Consider the following 20,978-nt stretch of genomic DNA (forward strand, 5'->3'; position numbering starts at 1 on the left):
CCCACCCCTAGTACCAACTGGCTGTACTAATACAGCAACCAGAAGAACGGATAACACCAGTAGTTTTTCCTCGGAACCTCATTTATTTGCAATTCTAAGCCTGACTAACTCTCGCTTCAAGCATCCCTTCTACTATATTGATAGCAAACACAAACTGAGTCAGGAGAACATTATGTTGATTTATGCATATTTACCAACATGGACCATTGTTCGACTGATAAGACAGCTGCATGTTACCATGATGTTGGAGGCTGCTGGTATGACAAGGTCAAGGACATACAGGCGCAGAGTACGTAACATGAATTCGACATAAATACCAAAATACATGCGGTGTAAAGTATTGTTCATATTGTTTTGCGTACCTTAACCTTTAATATGTATGTCCATACACTTACACAAACTTTTTTAAGTCTAACTCAAGGAATAACTTACAATTATTGCAACAAACTTTGTCAGTAACAGGTACACTTAAATCATGAGAGATTGTCTAAATAGTCGCACCGTTGTAAAGCAGTGCGAAGTCACTGCGCATGACTACCCTGGTAACAGAAATAACCCAAAAGTTAAATATGCCCAATAGCAGTTACTCAAGCAACTTGGTTTGGTTTTGGAAACGGTGAGATGTTTCATACAGCATCTACCATCTTTCGTTAGTGACACTGCCTGTATTTGCATGTGACATGTCCTTTGCCTGGATGTTTAACGTTCATCAACGTAGAAAGATAAATGCATGTAAATGGGATAAACGTATAGAAGAATACTTGAAACAAGAAATATTTACATATCTTAAATCTGGTTTCTAGGTATCAAATAGAAGATGAATGAAATATAGATTATACCTTGAATATCCTTTACAGTCTATTTCTGTTTGGTACCCGAGACTGGTTTCAATGGTGTTTATTTTTTATATGCTTGGCGAGGTTGGACCTATCTCCTGCCTTGTAGTCACACCTTTGACAACTGTAGGGTCTCTCACCGGTGTGCTGCCTCTTGTGTCTGGTAAGATTGCCCTTTTGAGCTGTCTTGTAGTCACATTCCTCACATTTGTAGGGTTTCACACCAGAGTGGCACATTACGTGTCTATCAATTAGAAACTTTTGGTAGGCTTGGTAGTCACAAAGTTCACATCTGTAAGGTTCTGCGTCTGTGTGCCTTTTTATATGCTGGACTAGGTTACCTTTGAATGACGTCTTGTAGTTGCATTGATTACACTTGAATGGTTTCTCGCCAGTGTGTGTTCTCATGTGTCCGACAAGCCGGTGCTTACTAGATGCCCTGTAACCACATTCGCCACACATAAAAGGCATTTCTTCTTTGTGGCGTCGCCTATATATATTCTTGGAGAAACTGTGTGCGAAAGGTTTTTCCTCGCTACTTTGCTCATTACTTTCTTCCCCACTATGCTCAAGTCCGCTGTCCGCAGTCTCTCTGTCATCAGTATAGTCTTCAGTTGCATCATGGTTTGAAGCTTGAGACGTTTGCTTGATTTGGTCATCTTCAAACATGTGGCATCCGTTTTCCAAAGGTACGTCACCGTTGTCTGGAGGCAGATAACAACGCGCCGAAGGTGCTTCCTCAACGGGTGTATTGCTTTCCAAAGGTGTCTCCGAGTAAGAGGTATTCATTGAATTAAGAGTATTCAGTTTCTGCGTACTAAATTTAGAAGTGTCAATGTTATATTCATCATGACAAGGTTTACCTACTTCACCCTCAGTCGTCATAGCAAAGTCTTCTTCTTTAATGCGAGAGTCTGCTGTGTTATTTGATTGTATCAGAGGGGCATCGCATGGAGGAAGTGTTGGTGAACTTGGACTAGGCATGATACAAAGTTGATCTTGTTGTGGAACGGTCAGATGTGCTTGGTCGGCATCAACGTGGAGCTCCTTCAAATTTGTATGCATGAGCATTTCATTGCTTGTATCATTTTCCTTTTTTAAAACATTATCCGGTCCAGAACTATGCTGTGAGGCATCAGGACTTATAGTCTTTGGTAACAGTGTTTCAGTGTAGTTAATCGGAACGTTCTCTTGCATGGTAGCTGTCTCATGATTTTGCCTAAATATGGTGGTTTCGCCTGGAGAACTGACTTGTGACCTCCTATCCCACTGACGGTATTCCTCCAACATCACATCCCTAAGGATACTGACCAGCCTGTCCTTGATGCTTTTCTCCTTTTCGACTTTTCGTCTGTTGAGTTCAAAAAACAGCTCCTCAATGTTCAGTCTGGGGAGGACTGCTATGGTCACCTTGTGCGAGAGGCCACAGATGAATTCTTGTTTTCTGGACATGCTAAAGGACACAAAGGACAAAAGAAATACGTTATATGAAATGAACATTAAAATCAGGACAGGGAAACAAAAATTATGGACGAATGTATTCTTCACAGTCCCCCTAAACCAACCACCACAGTCAGCTGATCACAGAGTAAATGAGTAGTTGATTGCCGACGACTCGGCAGCTGGACATCACGGGAAGAAGAAGAAGAAGGAGCGGTTCATCGATCAGGGAGTCCAGACAGTCCTACCAAGGCCACAGATGAACTCTTGTTGTCTAAGCATGCTAAAGGACACATAAAATACGTGTTATAAAATGGAAATTCTATTCAAATAACGGAAGTTAAAAACCTTGTCGAAAAGGAATATGGAATTCTGCTAAAATCCTCGTTAAAGAGTTCAAATTCAACGAATACATAACAGGTACCTCAACTGATCTGATGAAGTTATACTATCGAAATATAACTATTCTGATAGTACGTTTAACAAAATGAAACCTGCAAATCTAACAGCAAAAACCTTAATTAATACGTTTGAAAAGGACGAAGTTATTCTTAGAAAAGCATTATATATAAAATAAGCTTTACGCGAGGAGCAAAACTGGTTTAAAACTGCGACTTCTGTTTTGCATTTGCATGCCCCCCTCCCCACATCGATCAACTCCCATCCCATAACAGACTTCATTTATGCAAGCTATTTTAAAACGTACTGAATTTTTGACAAGCTCAGCCTAGAACAGCTTGATAAGGTTCATCTTTCTACCTGGTTTATACCCACACCATATGAGGAAAGGTGGTTAAAAGGATTTCTTCTTTTGTCCCAAGACTCGACGTCCTTGAGTTCAAGGTAGCAGAACACAGTATTAGTGGGCGAACCCCGGGGTGTATGACGCGGGTACATAAAATAGTACGGATAAACTTGTTGAAGGAGAGGTAAAAAGCCTTATTTGAGGGGCAGCCAGATATAACCTGTGCTACGTGGTCACGGAAGGTGTCGACTCTGAGACTGCATGGTTTGGATTGTGAAAGTTTTCTATTTTGTGTATAAATGCGCCCCATTACGCGACTGCCCTTCTAGCGTGAGTCGGCTGCAGTTCTGTGACCTCCGCAGAGGGGCATTTCAAAGAGGGCGTGAGAAGACGATACGCCGACAGTATTTTTTTGTTTTTTAATATATTGTGGCTTGTACCTTCAACTCAAACATATCCGATTTTGGTATTCCAAAAGTGCACCTTACTATATTTTTCATTGCGTCGAAGCTAGTCACCTTGGGGCCCTTAACTATAGAAATCCCCATAGGCCGAAAACTGTGTTCTGCTACCTTGAGTTCGAACGAAGCGGCTGACACGGATATAGTGCAAAGGTCAAAGGTTATCAAAGGTCATGCTCACTGATTACCCAACTGATGTCATAATGCATCATGTTTGTGTGATCTATAATGATAGCAGGCAATAGTAAGCGAAAATTTGTTTGTTAGTAGAAATATGAAAATGCATCTACAGCTACCGAGCATGAAATCGCAGTTTGCGAGGGTTTGGAGTTCCCGAATGGGTCATTTTGGCGGTAACAGAGTGCGAGTGCCTTAAACATTAGAGCGCAAGTCACATGGATCAGTACTAGACTGACAAGACAGCTGTATGTTGTCTTGGCGTTGGGGGCTGTGATAAATGTTACGTTTTATTGATGGTGTTAAGTATAGAGACACTGAGGCACAGAGCACGTTGTATGACTGAAAATGAATATTACAATACATGCGGTCTAAAGTATTGTCCACACTGTTTTGCATACCTTTCTGTAAAGTACTGTAAATGCAGAAATGTTCGCGGTGGATAAATGTTCGCGGTTTTCGCGGCCGCCGCTTTACCGCGAATTTAAAACCACCGCGAACATTTTTCCATAACAATAAGAGACTACAGTGCAGGGTGCTACCGCGAAATTAAAACCACCGCGAAAAGTCCATTTTCCCGCTACCGCGAAATTAAATCCCCACGAACTTAAATGCATTTACAGTAGATATTTTATATAAGAATTCAAACTGTGTACTACGTTGTAGTCACTGAAATGTATAAATGATCAGATCTTGAAACATGTACAATCTTTGTCGGGAGTAGGTATGCGTAACTCATCCTGAGCAAATCTCTAATTAGTAAATTACTGTTAAGCAGTGCGAAGTCACTGCGCAGGTCGATTCTGGATAACACAGAAATAACCGAAAAGATAAATATGCCCAAAAGCAGTTACTCAAGCAACTGGATTATATTATATTATATGATTTTGGAAACCATCAGACGTTTCAGATAGCATCCACTACCTTTGGTTGGTGACATTATGTTTCTTGAGTATCTTATCAGCTGGGTTTTAAATCATCATCAACGTTAACGTAGAAAGATAAATACATGTAGGTGAGATAAACACATAGATAAATAAATAATAATACAAGAAATGGTTATGTATTTTGAATCTGGTGTCTTGCTATCAATAAAGTAGATGGATAAATGAATAAGAAACATATAGTTTATACCTAGAATTTCTATGATGTTGATGTTCTATTTCTGGTTGGTAACTGACAGTAGTTTCACTGGTGTTTGTTTCTGATATGCTTGGCGAGGTTGGACCTATCTTTTGTCTTGTAATCACACTCTTGACAACTGTAGGGTCTTTCACTTGTGTGATACCTCAGGTGTTTAACAAGATCGCCCTTATAAGCTGTGCTGTAGGAACACTCCTTACATTTAAACGGTTTCTCACCGGTATGTTTTCTCATGTGTTCGACAAGCCGACAATTGTGGTATGCCCTGTAATCACATTCGCCGCACATGAAAGGTTTTTCTCCTTTGTGACGTTTCTTATGCTCATAAATATAGCGTGGAGGTGTTGTGTTGAATCCGTAAACGTCACACACGTAGCCTTTGGCATCTAGTCGTGAGTCATTGTCAGGAAGATGAGACGAGATGTTCTCAGAATCCTGGTCTGGAGTCGGTTCACAACGAGCCAAAGGTATTTCCTCACTACTGTCTTTTCTACTATGCTCATGTACATGTCCGCTGTTGATGAAACCAGTTTCTCTAGCTCTGTCATTAGTATAGTTTTCAGTTTGATCAGATTTTGAAGGTTGAGAAATCTTCACGATTTGTTCATCCTGTAACAGATGGCATTCCATTCTTATATTTACGTCACCGTCGTCGGGATGCAGTTGACAAGAAGTCAAGGCTGTTTCCTTGCTGGGTCTGTGTGTATCGCTTTCCACAGTGTTCTCTGTACAAGAAGTATTCATTGGATTAAGTGTATCCAGTACATGAAATACCTGCGTACTGGATGCATTAGTGTCAAAAGTAAATTCGTCATGACAAGGTCCCCCTGATTCATCCTCAGTCATCATATCAAAGTCTTCCTCTTTAATGCGGGAATCTGCTGTGTTATCCATGTGTATCGGAATGGTATTGCATGCAAAGATTGTTGGTGAGACTGGACTGGGCATGTTGCAAATTTGATCTTGTTGTGTAACTGTTAGATGTACATTGTCGGTATCAAGTTCAAGTTCCTTTGTATGCACGAGCACTTCACTGCTTACATTGTTTTCCTTCTTTATCGCAATGTCCAGCCCAGAACTCTGCTGTGAGGCTTCATGACTTGCAGTATGTGATACCTTTGTTTCAGCGCACGCAGTCAGAACGTTCCCTTGCATGGTAGCTGTCTCCTGATTTTGCACAGGTATGTTCGTTTCGTCTGGAGAATTGACTTCTGACTTCCTTTCCAACAGACTGTATTCCTCCAACATCACGTCCCTAAGGATACTGACCAACCTGTCCTTGATGCTGTTCTCATTGTCCAGGTTTTGGATCCTTCTGTTGAGTTCAAACATCAGCTCCTCCATGTTCAGTCTGGGGAGGACTGCTATGGTCACCTCGTGCGAGAGGCCACAGATGAACTCCCGTTGTATGGACATGCTGAAGGACAGGACATGTCAAAAAATGTAACCATACATTAGGATGCACATTCACCATGATTTTCTTCTGCTATTGTCGGGAAATTCTAGATCAGAAGGAATCTATTACAAAATATATATGAAAGCAGAACAATTCCATTCCCTTGTTGGTATCAAACAATCAATATCATAATTATGCTTGCGAAGCTAAACATATTGTTTTCGTGCAGACATTTGCATATTCCAACCGGATCCAATCAAAACTCAGAAAAAATGGAAGCTGTAACATGTACTCAGCGTTTCCAGCTTTTTGATTGGCCGAAAGTCGGACTTTCTCGGGGGTACGTCAGAGGTGAACCTATCAACGCACAGGACACAAAATGGCACTCGGCATCGAGTTTGTTTATAGCAGCGAAAAAACTAGGACTGGGACGTCATGCGGCAGTAAATCGGCCATGCGTTCGACCAAACAGGCGCTCAAGGAAGAAGTTGCCCGCCATGGAATGAACGAGATTGATAAATTTTCACACAAAAAACATTATCTTCAGAAATTGGACCTTGGAATCTTGCAAATTGTGAACGAACGTGTTCAACCTGCGCAATACATTTATATACCTATAATTTGCTAGTGCGCCAAGTTGTATTTTTTTCCTTTTTAAACATCCATTTCATATAAGAATAACTTTGCCCTGTGACCACAACATCAAAACCCGCATTTCAGACTTTTTGCATTCGGCATTTTCACGCTGTTGGAATGAACGAGATCGTAAGCCATGGCTACTGGTTCGACCCGGGTCCGAGTCCGCGAAGGGAAAATGTTTTCATCTTGTGAACAGGGCATTACGTTTTACACGCCTTTTTCAATTTTCTTACTGGCACTCAAAAGACGTCCTAACGTGCGAGGCGTTCCGGTCGGACGGTCAGTGTGGGGAGGGGGGCCGCCAGCGCCTCGGACCACACCGACTCAAATACTCTATCGACGATGTCTGTCGCCCGCCGAATTTGGAGGCTACCGGACCTGAACCTGAATTTCTGGACTCGAATCCGGACGTCGACCTGAACCTCATCCTGAATTTCAGCCTAGGTACACAGCAGTAATATAGGGGCACCTAATGGTGACTATTAGCCTGTGTTTACACAATCTCTCGCTGGCTGGGGTTAGGCTAAGGTCACATTTAAAAAAAGGGGCCCGGCCGGGCAGCTATCGGGAGCAAAGCAAATAATAGAAAAGACATCAAAATACACAAAATGAGATTCAAGGGCATACTTTGTGTATTTTTCTTGGTATACAATTTTTAAAACATCCCGGCCGGGCCCCGGCTTAGAAATGTGACCCAGGCCTAAATGGGGTTAGGCCGGACACAGCAAAAAAATGACAAAATAGAAAGCCCGATAAGAACGACTAAAAAACGTTTAAAAACAGCCGGAGCCTAACCTCTGCTTGGAGAGTACCTCTCCCCGAGGCAATACTATAGGGCCGGCCGCTAGGAGCGCGATTTTAGTCAGGCTACTAATGGTCTATACTATTGTGAGTGAGTAGTTTGACAAAAGGCCACGGGAAAGACTTGCTGGATTTTCGCGAAAATTTTGCCTTCTAGCTGTTTCTTTCCTTGCGATTTTCCTTTCTTTTCCCTTCGCAAACACCCTGCATTTTCTTCGAAAATGTAATGCCTTTCTAGTTTCCGTTATTATTTTGCCAACAGTGTTCATGATTCCCAAATTGACACAAAAACACTTGAAAATATAATCGTTGTATTTAAAAAAAAACATGTCAGTGATAATCTTACCTTGCACAACTAATAAAGAAAAGACTGCTGCATGGAGTGAGTCGGAAACAAAACTGCAGTGGAACACCCCCTCCCCACATTTACGTCTTCGAAATTGCCCAAACCAATCTGCGTAAGCAACTACGTTTATACCCTACCTGCTTTCTAGCCAAAACATCAGTCGGGACGTGGGGTAATTGTTTCTTCTTTAGATGCCCTGCAAGCCCAGTTTGTGAGTTAAGAAGGTAACGGTACCATTTCGCACAAAAATGGCTGACAGAAAATAGACATGAATCTGGGCCAAAGGTAATTCAGGGTCAGAAGCACCGATTACCCGAATAGTATCAGTATATAGAGCTGACACAGTATTGGAGTTCTACATTTTCACCTACTATATCTACGTATTCAGAATGCAGAATGCTTTCATACCGGTGCCGATATTTCTTTCTTTTTGAATTGTATGGGCTTTCTTCAGTTCAATTCAGTTCAGTTCAGGTCATCCTTCCGGTGACACAATAAAGTTCCTCCAGGCTGCTCTGTCCCGCATGACAGACAGGAGGTCTCCGTCTTGGAGGCCAACATCCTCCTCAATCACCCTCTTAAGAGTCAGGGATGGTCGGCCACGTCTTCTCTTGTCGTCAGGCCGCCAGAGCAGAACCCTTCCGGCCATCTCGTCGTGGCGCATTACATGACCGGCAAGGGCCAGGCGTCGGTCGCGGATGACTCTGGTAATCTGTGGCAGGCCATTGTAGAGTTGTGTGTTGGTGGTATGACTCTTCCAGTCAACATTCAATGTGGCACGAAGGAGCCGGGTATAGTTCCCGTCAAGTTTCTTGCAAACGTTTTGGTTAAGGACCATGAATCTGAACCGTAGAGCAGAATGGAGTCAACACTTGATCTGAAGACTTTGATCTTGGTGGCATTTTGAATTGGAGCCTTCCACACCTTTCTGAGGGAGTGGGATGCTCCCCATGCTAGCCCGATTCGGTGACTGACATCGTAGGCTGTATTGGAGAAGCTGCCAAGATACTTGAAGTCGCTGACTTGCTCTATAACAGTTCCATCTCTTGCTTTTAAGACCTGGGGGTCAACAGGAGGGTTGATGTGCATGACCATGGTCTTAGACGCATTTAGGATTAGACCAATCTCCTGGGTTGCAGACTCTACACGGTGCAGAAAGTCTTGCGCGGCACGGATTGTGTCTTCAAGCAGGCAGATATCGTCCGCAAAGTCTAAGTCTGGCAAAACAACTGCTGGGTGTCGGGAGCTCTGTCTTCTCCTCAGAGTAAGGCCGTCGTTGGTATTGACAGCCTTGCACAGTGCATAATCCAATGCAACGATGAAGAGAAATGGAGCCAGGGGCTCACCCTGCAGGACACCAGTATTGATGTTGAAGGTGTCAGTTTCACCTTCAGGGGTGAGGACTGTAGCGATGGTGTCGGCGTACATTACCCTGATGGCGTCGACTATAGGCGCGGGCACACCATAAGCCGCAAGGATCTTGAACATTGTGATACGGTTAATCGAATCAAACGCCTTTTTGAAGTCGATGAAAACGAGCACTGCCTCTTTTTGATGGTTCTGTACCTCCTCGACAATTCGGCGTAGAGCCAGGATTTGGGCTGACGTTGATCGTGACGGACGAAAGCCGTTCTGGTTGGGGCGTAGGAGCTTGTCAACGACTGGCCTAATTCTGTTGAGCAGAAGTCGGTTGTACACTTTTGCAACTATCTGGGTGAGGGATATGCCCCTACAGTTGTCGGGCAGGGTAAGGTTACCCTTCTTTGGGACTGGAACTATACCCGACAATCCCCACTCATCAGGTCTGTTTCCAGAGAGAGTTTGGTTGCAAAACTTGGTAAGGAACTGCCTAGTCTTGGGAAGTCGCCACAATTCCAACGGCAGCCCATCCAGACCCGGGGCTTTTCCGGCTTTCATTTGTTTCAGAGCTAAGTCAACTTCACCCTGAGTGAAGGGATCACAGCTAATGTTGTAGTTAGTATCAAACACTGGGGTGATCGAAACTCCAGTGGAGCTGGACTGAGGGACGTCATTATTAAGGAGCTTGGAGAAGCGATTTTTCCAGGCGTTGAGTCTGTCTTCTCCCTGGATGAAGATCACACCAGATCTTTTGCCAGACAGCTCGTGCACTAGCTTCCATGCTCTTAGATGCTCTGGGGCTAAGCTTGCTTCGAAAGTCCGTGGTTGTGAGGTCACGATTTCCAAGATGGCTATTTCTGGATAGCTCCCAGCAATGAGGATTTGGATCTATTTCAATCCTCAATTGGGGAGGATCCTGACAGCCCCGAACATTACTATTGTAATGCTTAGATAGGGTTTAAAGTTCTCCTAAGTTCATTTTTATGTTTGTTCACTAGATAGCCTGTTATCTCTGTCATTTTGTTTACAATCATACCCCCCCCCCCCCACCTCACTGCCATCTCAGTCTGCAGTGATTTCAATCTTTATATTTTGTGTTAACAAGCATTTTACTCAGTTCTTTGATTCTCTGTGAGTGACCTCGAACCTCAAACCACGGATTGCCCTTCAGCAAGGCAAAGTGAAAGGAGCTGCCCAACCTAGGGTCACAGGCGAAACCTCGGGTCGCAGCGAGGTGTATTGTGCAGTGTCGGCGGAGGATCCGGAGCTGGAACTACTACTGTACCTCTAATTCGGTCTTCGGCCAGGGTCCCCTAGCTCAGTCAGTGAGCTACTGCGGTGTGATAGACGCGGCGAGTCACCACACTATAGTTTAAGTACTACAGCCACTTGAAAACACTATGAAGTTCCTACACAGCACGGCTGTTAAAGCCAAAGACAGGCACGTTTGCCTCATGACCAACCTGCCCCCCTATAGGCCAGGCAACGATAAGACTTCTACTGCTAACATTGAGAGTTCAAGTTCGGATACTCGACCAAAGAACGGTCTTTCGACACCCAACAACACGTTCATTATGTCAACATTGAACTGTAGAACTCTTGCTCATAAGTCTCCTAAAGCTGAACTTAACAAGCTCATGCCAGATGTCAAGGTTTTAGCTGTGTGCATTCAAGAGCATCGTGTCATGCACAAGAGAGAAGATCCGGACATCATTGCCCATGATCTTGGCACCAATACACACTTCACTGCATCAGCACTAAAGAACGCGGCAAACGCGACGATTGGCGGAGTTGGTATTGCTGTGTGTTCTTCCCTGCTACCTCTAGTTGCATCTGTTGAGAAGATATCAGATCGCATAGTAGTAATGATTATCAGGGGCAACCCAAAAACTATTCTGGTGTCCTGCCACTCCCCACACAGTGACAGGACGGAGTGCGAGGTGGAAGAGTTTTACTCTACCCTGAATTCTTGTGTTCAGTCCACACCCCTCCATGCCATGTTACTTGTTGGTGGGGATTTTAACGCCAGGATAAATGGCAAATTTTCGTTCCATCAAACACCAAATCGTAATGGAGGCTACCTATTAGACTTTGTAAATCAAAACAACCTCATTGTGGGCAACATCTCATTCCAAAAACCAAAGAATAGGCTGTGGACATGGAGATCTCCAAATAGCGACCTAGCCCAGATTGACTTCTGCCTCTTCAGAAAGCGGTGGAGGAACAACATTAAGGACTGCCAAGCTTTCAACTCCTCCAATCCCATTGGCTCGGATCACAGAATGGTCTCCACCAAGGTCCGTCTTAGTGTCCGTAGGCCCAAAACCACGTCACGCACTAAGTTGTATTGGCGAGCTTTAAGAGAAGACCAGGAGCTTGCAAGCACTATTGATGGTGATATTGCCCAAACATATGCTACTCTACCAGATCAGCAGAAATCCTACTCTTCTTTTGTAGAAATCTGTAACAAAGTAGGCAGCAAGAGGCTTCCACCACGTGACCCTGATCCAGTAGATGACATTCAAGTGTCGATTGCACGGCGGGCTACCCTTCGTTCGTCCACTAAAGATGTTTAAACTGCCCAGACCCAGCTTTAAAAGACTTACGATAGATGCGAAGAAGACAGAATCATCAAGACACTCCGGACTTTCGAAGCAGACTTTCGGGCTTTCTTAATCATAAGAAATGATCTGATTCGAAGCTCATTGCCTTCACAGTTGCGTTTCCGTTGCCATTTGTTTGTGAGCTGGTGGTTGTATTTCTTGGCAGCATACCTCGATCCGTGGGTGCATATTAAAGATATTTGGCATGCAAATAGAAAGGCTTCCATAATGGAGTGTGTATTCTAGTGATGGATTGACAAAAGAGATCCTGTATGACTTATGTCTCATCATACTGGCAGTTTGGCACATTGCGACATATAGTTTACCACCATAGCAAAGCTTATTTAAATGATTTGGTGCTCTCATGTATCCACATCAGTTACTGACCAAACTGATTCCAATTACATTTCATGCAAGTGTCAGGCGTTTTCTTGGCTTCGTAGTAGTTTGTTTAGTCTGTGTAACGGAAACTCCGCTATCCGGAGCTTGTAGCCTGTACGACGGGCCTGAGAAGCGCGATTAAATCAGGCTATAGTTTGTTCTGGATCACGAACAATCTCTCCACAGTATGTTTCCTCATTTTCTAACCTAACTGGCTTTATGTGCTGCCCTGATGCTGCAATCACTGTACCACAAATTAGATCTCTGTCCGAAATCTGGCGCACTGTGTAAACCTTTCATAAGTCAGGGCCGGTCACGCTGTACATAATAACAATGTGTGCCCCTGCACGGTTTCTGTTGAACATTCTGTTGATTCCATGTCTGACGTGCCTTGAGATCACGCATATTTTGGTGCGGTAAACACAGTATTAACAAACCAACGATACTTCTAAGAACGCTTTTTTGGCTGTCGTAATTTTTTGCTTTAAATGTCGACATTTTCCAAAAGCAATCACGTAGATTTCCTTGCAAATGGACCCAGTCTGACGTTATTTCCGCTTGTTTTGACTTATGACAGTCTCAAGGGTGTTTGAATCTCATATGACGATTGAGTTTTCCTTTTTCCTTTGCTTTGTAGTCACACTCTTGACAACTGTATGGTCTCTCACCGGTGTGACGCCTCCTGTGTCTAGTAAGGTCAGGATTGTAAGCTGTTCTGTAGTCACATTCCTCACATTTGTAGGGTTTCACACCAGCGTGGCACATCATGTGTTTCTCAAAGTGTGACTTCTTGTAGGTCTGGTAGTCACAGATTTCACATCTGTAAGGTTTTGCGTCCGAGTGTGTTTTCATATGCTCGACTAGATATCTTTTATGTGACGTCTTGTAGTTGCAGTGATTACATTTGAACGGTTTCTCGTCAGTGTGTGTTCTCATGTGTCGGACAAGCCGGTACTTATGACAAGCCCTGTAACCACATTCCCCGCACATGAAAGGCTTTTCTTCTTTGTGACGTTTCCTATGCTGGGAGAGCCTGTGTGCCGTTGATGTTTTAAATCCACACACGTCACACACGTAGCACTTAGGATCTATTTGTGAGTCACTTGCAGGAAGGAGTGACGAGATGTTCTCAAAATCCTTGTCTGGAGTCGGGCCGCAAGGAGGAAAAGGTGTTTCCTCACTACTATCTTGTCTACAATGCTTATGTTCATGTCCGCTGTTGATGAAACCAGTCTCTCTAGCTCTGTCATCAGCATAGTTTTCAGTTTGATCCGGGTTTGAAGATTGAGATATCCGCCCAATTTGATCATCCTCGGACACATGGCATTCACTTTTAATATGTATGTCACCGTGGTCTGGAGACAGATGACAAGAAGCGAGGAGTGTTTCCTCTGTCCAAGACGTATTTAGCCGATTATGTGTACGCAGCACCTGCGTACTGCAGGTAGGAGTGTTGATGTTGAGCTCGTCATGAAAAGGTCCAACTGTATCATCCTCAATCGGCATGACAACGTCTTTTTCTCCACTGTAAGAGTCTGCTGTGGTATTCATTTGTGCCAGGAGGGTTTCTGAAGGAAGTGTTGGTGAACCTGGAGTTCCGCAAGGTTCATATTGTTCGGAAACAGACAGTTGTATTTGGTCTAACTCCAGCTCGAGCTCCTTTGTATGCATGAGCATTTCACTGTCTGTAACGTTATCGCTTTCCTTCCTTATCACCATGTCCAGTCCAGAAATTTGCTGTGAAGCATCAGGGCTTGAAGTCTCTGCAGTCATAGCGTTCTCTTGCATGGTGGCTGTCTCCTGGTCTTGGACGAGTATGGTCGTTTCGTCTGGAGAACTGAAACCTGGCTTCCTTTCCAAAAGACGATATTCCTCCAACATCACGTCCCTTAGGATACTGACCAGCCTGTCCTTGATGCTGTTCTTTCTGTCTAGGTCTTGAATCCTTCTGTTGAATTCAAACATCAGCTCCTCCATGTTCAGTCTAGGGAGGACTGCTATAGTCACCACGCGCGAGAGGCCACAGATGAATGCCTGCTGTATGGACATGCTGAAGGAAAACATTGATATAAGAAATACGCGTTATGAAATGGTCATTATTTTCTGAAAGGATTGAAGCCAAATACCTTGACGGAATTTACAATGCTATTCTTCTGTTTAAAGGTCAAATGCGCCGTACACACATACATGTACCTCAACTGGTTTATATTAATCGAAATATAATGATTTTTACAGTATGTAAACAAATCATCAAGTCAGGAATAGTACATCTAACCAAGGAGCATTTTATATCAGGAGCTTTTTTATTAGCGGGGCGAAACAAAGGCACACAGCGGGCGGGTAATTCGTACTCCCTCCATCTGATATAAAAGCTCCTTGATCTAACATAAACATTTTCTATGCGTCTAAAAATTACAAAGTTATTCTCCGAAATAGTTTACGTAAAATGAGCTCTGCGCGAGGAACAAAACTGAGTTCTGTTTCGATTTGCTTGCCCCCCTCCCCACATCGATCAACTCCCATAAACAGACTTCATTTACGCGATCTATTCCAAAAGGTACCGGTACTGAATTTTTAAGTCTAGAGTAAAGCGTGATAAGGTTCAACTTCCTACCTGGTTTATACCCACGCCGTATGAGGGAAGATGGGTAAAAGAATTTCTCTCTTTGAAGTCAATTCGCCTTGCACCTCGAACAAAATGGCCCCGTTCAGAAATGGTGCGCAGGTCAAAGGTCATCAAGGGTTATGCCTACTGATTACCCAACTGATAATGCTATCAAGGTAGACATCGGTCACGGAAAAGATATTGATAACAGAATGAAGGGACTCAAAAACAAGTTCGACGGTACTGACACGCGTATATTACAGGTTTTGCCGAACAAATTCTGGAAGCAGCATCCTACAAATATGAACGAGTACGACAATATTGCAGCTATATATATAGCTAATCAACAAGCATTTATCGGGAAGCGTAAGACTCTCAGTATTTCGCTTCAACGTTCAAGAAGAAAGGAGTTCTAGAAAGCGATCTTATACTGTGGATGTCAACACAATGACATACACATGCTGCTCTATACCCGGACTGTCTTAGATAGAACAACTTTTACATGATAGAAACACGTTTGATATAGCTTGATTCTTCATAAGATATTCACACAGGAGTAGGTAGAAATCTTCAACTTAAGTATATAAAACCAAAAAGACACAATGTATATAGCATTATTAGAAATGAATACCAGAATACATGCCGTGTAAAGTATTGTATAGAACATAAGAATTATTCCTTGTTCCGAGAAATTGTACAACTTCATTTTCATTTCACTGAGGAAGGAAGGTGGATGCCTTTCGAAACGTCTATTAAAATTTTTCAAGTATCCAGAAGTAAAGAGTGATTCTCCTTCAATTTTATTGTTTACATGTTTTGCATGCTTTACCTTTCTGTAAGTATATACACAGACGAAAATTTGTAGTAAATCATTGGAATTAGAATACAAGCTATCAAAATACTGTAGCCCAGCAACTACGAACGTTTGAATCATGAGAAATTGTCAAATTAGCATTTGTCAAGGCAGCACCTTACAGCAGTGCAAGGTCACTGCGCTGGTAAACTCAGGCTAAAGGAAACAGAAACAGGTAAAAGAGATAAATGAATAAATAAACAAGAACATACCTTTGCCAAATAAACCAGGTTTGTTATTTAGAATGATGTCTGTAGACATAAATGTGCTACTCATTACATTTTATTTCATATGCCTGGAGTTGGTTCATAACATTTCCCCATTGCTTATACAAATTAGATCCCTATTTACATAATGATATTAAATTATATCAAGCATCACTTATAAGCTATCAGCATACCAAAAATCATGATATGTTCCTTTCAACCCTTCTTGACTTATTCTCTTTGAAAGTAGTAAACTGAACCGGCTCCTGTAGTTCAAGAAAAGACGTTAGCGGACCCAAACATACACCTCTTGCTCTCTGCCACCTAGTCATTAATTTTCATAACAAGTATCTCATTATATAAGTTTTTACTTAGGCTATCTACATACCAAAAATCATGACGATCCGTCAACACGTTCATATTTTGCCATTAATTATGCAAATGAGATCATCATCTGCATAATTAATATGTGTTGATATTTCTTTCTTTCTCAGCTACAAATGTGACAAGTTTGAAAGTTCATAAAGGAATGCAGTGTATTTACAAACTTTCCTCATTAATTATGCAAATTAGCTGTCGATTTGCATAATTAGAATTCCATCATGTAAGTCTTCTCTGTGGCTATCTACATACCGAAAATCATGACGATCCGTCAACACATTCATATTTTCTCATTAAATATGCAAATGTGGCCGTCAGATGCATAATTAATATGCATTGATATTTCTCTCTTTCTCATCTACATATGTGACAAGTTTGAAAGTCCTATCATAAAATACAGTGGATTTATAAACTTTCCTCATTAATTATGCAAATTAGTTGCTAATTTGCATAATTAGTATTCCATTATGTACATTGTTCCTTGGGCTATCTACATACCAAAAATCATGACGATCCATCAACACGTTCTCGAGTTATTCTCGTCCAAAGTTTGAAAGGGAATCGGCGACTGCAGTTCCAAACACGCCGCTAGGGGGTCCAAACTTACAGCACTTACTCTCTGCCCCAAGAGCTATCTACCACTTAAAAATGATAACCACAGCATGTCCAGAACACGAGATATCAAAAATTGAGCTTCTGCTGCAGTACCTTAGCAAGCCGTTAGGGGGCCCATTATCGAACTTGACCTTCGTTTTCCCGACCCCTACCCACCTACCAAATATTATCGGGATCCATCCAAGGGTTTTTGAGTTATGCTGTTAACACACACACACACAGACAGACTCACAAGCCCAAAACATAACCTTAGCCATTCTGGCAAAGGTTATAAGCTAACAGATAAATGTTTGCTACAGAAACATTTATCAAGTTTTATATTTGGTTTCTAGGTATCTAATTAGATCTAAAACGTAAAAAGGAGTCTCTACGATAGATATCTATTGTGTTATTTCTGGTTGGTAATTAACTGACAGTAGCTTCACACGTGTTTCCTTCTCACATGCCTGAGGAGTGTGCCCTTATCACGTGCCTTGTAGTCACACTCTTGGCAACCATAGGGTCTCTCGCCGGTGTGACGCCTCCTGTGTTTAATAAGATCGCTCTTATGAGCTGTGCCGTAGTCACATTCCTCACATTTGTAGGGTTTCACGCCAGCGTGGCGCATCATATGTGTCTCAAAGTTTGCCTTTATGTAGGCCTTGTAGTCACAGATTTCACAGCTGTAAGGTTCTGCGTCTGTATGTTTTTTCATATGATATGATAACTCTTGTTTATATGACATGTGTTTCTTTCTCATATGCCTGAGAAGGGTGTCATTTTCACTTGCCTTGTAGTCACACTCTTGACAACTGTAGGGTTTCTCACCGGTGTGACGACGCCTCCTGTGTTTAACAAGATAAGATTTGCCAACTGCTCTGAAGTCACATTCCTCACATTTGTAGGGTTTCACAGCCGAGTGACACATCATATGTCTCTCCACATTTGACTTTATGTAGGTCTGATACTCACAAATGTCACAGCTGTAAGGTTCTGCGTCCGTGTGGCTTTTCATATGTTTGACTAGCAAGGTTTTATAAGACGCATTGTAGTTGCATTGATCACACTTGAACGGTTTCTCGCCAGTGTGTTTTCTCATGTGTTCAACAAGCCGGTACTTATGACGTGCCCTATAACCACATTCGCCACACATGAAAGGCTTTTCATCTTTATAACTTTTCATATGCTTGGAGGAACTCTGTGCTAAAGATGTTTTGAATTTGTAATCAATTTGTGGGTCATTATCAATAAGAAGGGACGTCTTGTTCTCACATTCAATGTCTGGAGTCGGTGGACAAGAAGCCAAAGGTGTTTCCTCACTACTTTCTTTTTCACTTTGCTCATGTTCGCCGTTTATGAAACTAGTCTCTCCGTCATCAGTATAGTTTTGATCCGGGATGGAAGGTTGAGAGATTTGCAAGATCTGGCCATCCTCGGACACATAGCGTTCCACTGGCGAAGGTGCTTCCTCGTCAGGTGTATTGATTTCCACGGGCGTCTCTGAGTAAGAGGTGTTCATTGAAATAAGTGTATCCTTCACCTGCGCAATGGATGTAGGAGAACCGATGTTAAGCTCATCATGGCAGGCTCTAGCTTCTTCATTCTCAGTCGTCATAGCAAATTCTTCCTCTCTAATGCGAGAGTCTGTTATGTTCTTCATTTGTATTAGAGGGGTATCGCATGGAGGAATCGTTGGTGAACCTGGACTAGGTATGTCACAAAGTTGATCCTGTTGTGGAACAGTCAGCTGTATCTGCTCTGTATCAAACTCGGGCTCCTTTGTATACACGAACAAGTTACTGCTTGTATCGCTTTCCTTCTTGATCACAATGTCCAGTCCAGAACTCTGTTGTGAGGCGTCAGGACTTGAAGTCTCTGATGATGTTGTTTCTGCGTATGCAGTCAAAACGTTCTCTTGTATGGTAGCTGTCTCCTGGTCTTGCACGGGTATGGTTGTTTCGTCTGGAGAACGTACTTCAGACATACTTTCCAACTGACGGTATTCCTCCAACATCACGTCCCTAAGGATACTGACCAGCCTGTCCTTGATCCTGTTCTCTTTGTCCAAGTTCTGTATCCTTCTGTTGAGTTCAAACATCAACTCCCCCATGTCCAGTCTGGGGAGGACTGCTATGGTCACCTCGTGCGAGAGGCCACAGATGATCTCCTGTTGTCTGGACATGCTGAAGGACAATATTGACATAAGAAATTCAAGTTAGATGTGCGTCATACTGAAGGAACAGAAGTAAAGTACCTTGATCGACTGGACGATGCTATTCTTCTACTAAAAATTCGACGTATACATGACGCTGCTGTGTAATACAAAGACCCCAACTGATTTATATCATCGTAATATTTATACAATAATCTGATAGAATGTAAACAAAATCTCTCCTGGAATGATACTTATCTTACGGCAATAATCCCAAGTAATACGTCTGAAAAAAATAACGAAGCCATTTTGGAAAAAGATTACTTGAATGGAGTTTTCTAACGGGGAACTGCGAAAACGTCGTGTTCTGCTATTCTGTATTTGGGTAAACCTCCCAACCCACCCCAGGTAATTAGCGTACAGACAACCTTTTTCGAGCTATTCCAAAGAATATTGCATTTTGAAGTCTTCATCAATTTCATGCTCAAGAGAGGTGAGTAAAATACATTGATCTATTCTTCTACTAAATAGGTCTGAATTCGACGTTTACCAGACGCTGCCTTGTAATACATGGACATAACTGATTGATATATCGTAATATTTGTATAATGGATCTGATAGAATGTAACCAAAATCTCCCCTGGAACTTTATGCAATAATCTTAAGAGTAAAATACATTGATCTATTAGATCTATTCTTCTACTAAATAGGTCTGAATTCGACGTTTACCAGACGCTGCCTTGTAATACATGGACATAACTGATTGATATATAGTAATATTTGTATAATGGATTTGATAGAATGTAACCAAAATCTCCCCTGGAACTTTATGCAATAATCTTAAGAGTAAAATACATTGATCTATTAGATCTATTCTTCTACTAAATAGGTCTGAATTTGACGTTTACCAGACGCTGCCTTGTAATACATGGACATAACTGATTGATATATCGTAATATTTGTATAATGGATCTGATAGAATGTAACCAAAATCTCCCCTGGAACTTATTGCAATAATCTTAAGTCATGCATCTGAAAAAAGAAGCCATTCTTGGAAAAAGATTAAACAAAAAGCAAAGGAAGCTTTTCTCACGAGGAACTGCGAAACTTTCGTGTTCTGTTGTTCTGTATTTGGGTGCCCCTCCCACCCCTGATAATTAGCGCACAGACAACCTTTTTTCGAGCTATTTCAAAGAATACTGCATTTTGAAGTCTTTATTAACCTCATACTCAAGAAAGGGAGTAAAATACATTGGTCTATTAGATCTATTCTTCCACTAAAAAGGTTTAAATTCGACGTTTACCAGACGCTGCAGAGTATAATTCATGGACCTAACTGATTTAACGTTATATATCGAAATACTGAGTATGCGTATAATGGATCTGATAGAATGCAACCAAAATCTGCCCTGGAACTTATATCATCTTTCGGCAATAATCTTAAGTCATACGTCTAAAAAAATATTGCGAATCCATTCTAGGAAACATATTACATAAAGGGAGCTTTTTTCACTAGGAACCGTTGCGAAAACTTCGCGTTCTGTTGTTTTGTATTTGGGCGACCCTCCCCCCGATAGCGTACAGACTTACCTTTTTTTTTCAGCTATTCCAAAGAATACTGCATTTTGAAGCCTTTACCAAACTCCTAATTACACAGAATTCATTCTCCTACCTGCTTTAGGCCCACACAGTATACGGAAAGGCGGATAAAGGTATTTCTTCCTTTGAAAGACGTCTTGAATCTTGACGTTCGAGCAAAACACTGCCTGACACGAAAATGATTTTTAGGTCAAAGGTCAATAATGGTCAGGGTCACTGATTACCCAACCACTAGTACCATAGCACTAGCCTGGAATCCAG

The 20,978-nt window shown here is 42.2% G+C and overlaps 4 protein-coding genes across 7 annotated transcripts in view; all 4 read right to left on the minus strand.

Annotated features, from left to right (window-relative positions):
- LOC118406372 (RE1-silencing transcription factor-like) overlaps window positions 1-3,140 on the minus strand; it is a 14,764-nt gene extending 11,624 nt beyond the window's left edge. The window contains exons 1-3 of one of the 3 annotated variants that reach the window (XM_035806345.1): window positions 3,036-3,134; window positions 2,402-2,559; window positions 71-2,289 (exon numbers count right to left, since the gene is read on the minus strand). In XM_035806345.1, the coding sequence (XP_035662238.1) occupies window positions 888-2,288 (1,401 nt within the window). In that variant the 5' untranslated portion in view covers window position 2,289; window positions 2,402-2,559; window positions 3,036-3,134 and the 3' untranslated portion in view covers window positions 71-887. Of the gene's footprint in view, window positions 1-70; window positions 2,290-2,401; window positions 2,560-3,035 lie in introns of those variants that run through there. The other 2 variants (XM_035806344.1, XM_035806343.1) reach the window with 2 other exon arrangements.
- A 1,187-nt stretch (window positions 3,141-4,327) lies between these two features.
- Window positions 4,328-8,678, minus strand: LOC118406374 (histone-lysine N-methyltransferase PRDM9-like). Its single transcript, XM_035806347.1, has 2 exons — window positions 8,122-8,678; window positions 4,328-6,219 (listed from the first exon to the last, which is right to left on the minus strand). Exons 1-2 carry the CDS (start codon window positions 8,139-8,141, stop codon window positions 4,848-4,850), a joined length of 1,392 nt encoding a protein of 463 aa, XP_035662240.1. The 5' UTR covers window positions 8,142-8,678; the 3' UTR covers window positions 4,328-4,847.
- Window positions 8,679-12,802: 4,124 nt separating this feature from the next.
- LOC118406371 (zinc finger protein 813-like) lies at window positions 12,803-15,242 on the minus strand. Its single transcript, XM_035806340.1, has 2 exons — window positions 14,942-15,242; window positions 12,803-14,377 (listed from the first exon to the last, which is right to left on the minus strand). Exon 2 carries the CDS (start codon window positions 14,374-14,376, stop codon window positions 12,907-12,909), a length of 1,470 nt encoding a protein of 489 aa, XP_035662233.1. The 5' UTR covers window position 14,377; window positions 14,942-15,242; the 3' UTR covers window positions 12,803-12,906.
- A 1,919-nt stretch (window positions 15,243-17,161) lies between these two features.
- The window catches only part of LOC118406366 (zinc finger and SCAN domain-containing protein 12-like), a 32,760-nt gene continuing 28,943 nt past the window's right edge, over window positions 17,162-20,978 (minus strand). Inside the window, exons 1-2 of one of the 2 annotated variants that reach the window (XM_035806335.1) lie at window positions 20,791-20,914; window positions 17,162-19,149 (exon numbers count right to left, since the gene is read on the minus strand). In XM_035806335.1, coding sequence (XP_035662228.1) covers window positions 17,409-19,148 — 1,740 coding nt within the window. In that variant the 5' untranslated portion in view covers window position 19,149; window positions 20,791-20,914 and the 3' untranslated portion in view covers window positions 17,162-17,408. Of the gene's footprint in view, window positions 19,150-20,790; window positions 20,915-20,978 lie in introns of those variants that run through there. The other variant, XM_035806336.1, reaches the window with a different exon arrangement.

Source organism: Branchiostoma floridae, chromosome 19 (assembly GCF_000003815.2).
Source record: "Branchiostoma floridae strain S238N-H82 chromosome 19, Bfl_VNyyK, whole genome shotgun sequence".
Lineage (NCBI taxonomy): Eukaryota > Metazoa > Chordata > Leptocardii > Amphioxiformes > Branchiostomatidae > Branchiostoma > Branchiostoma floridae.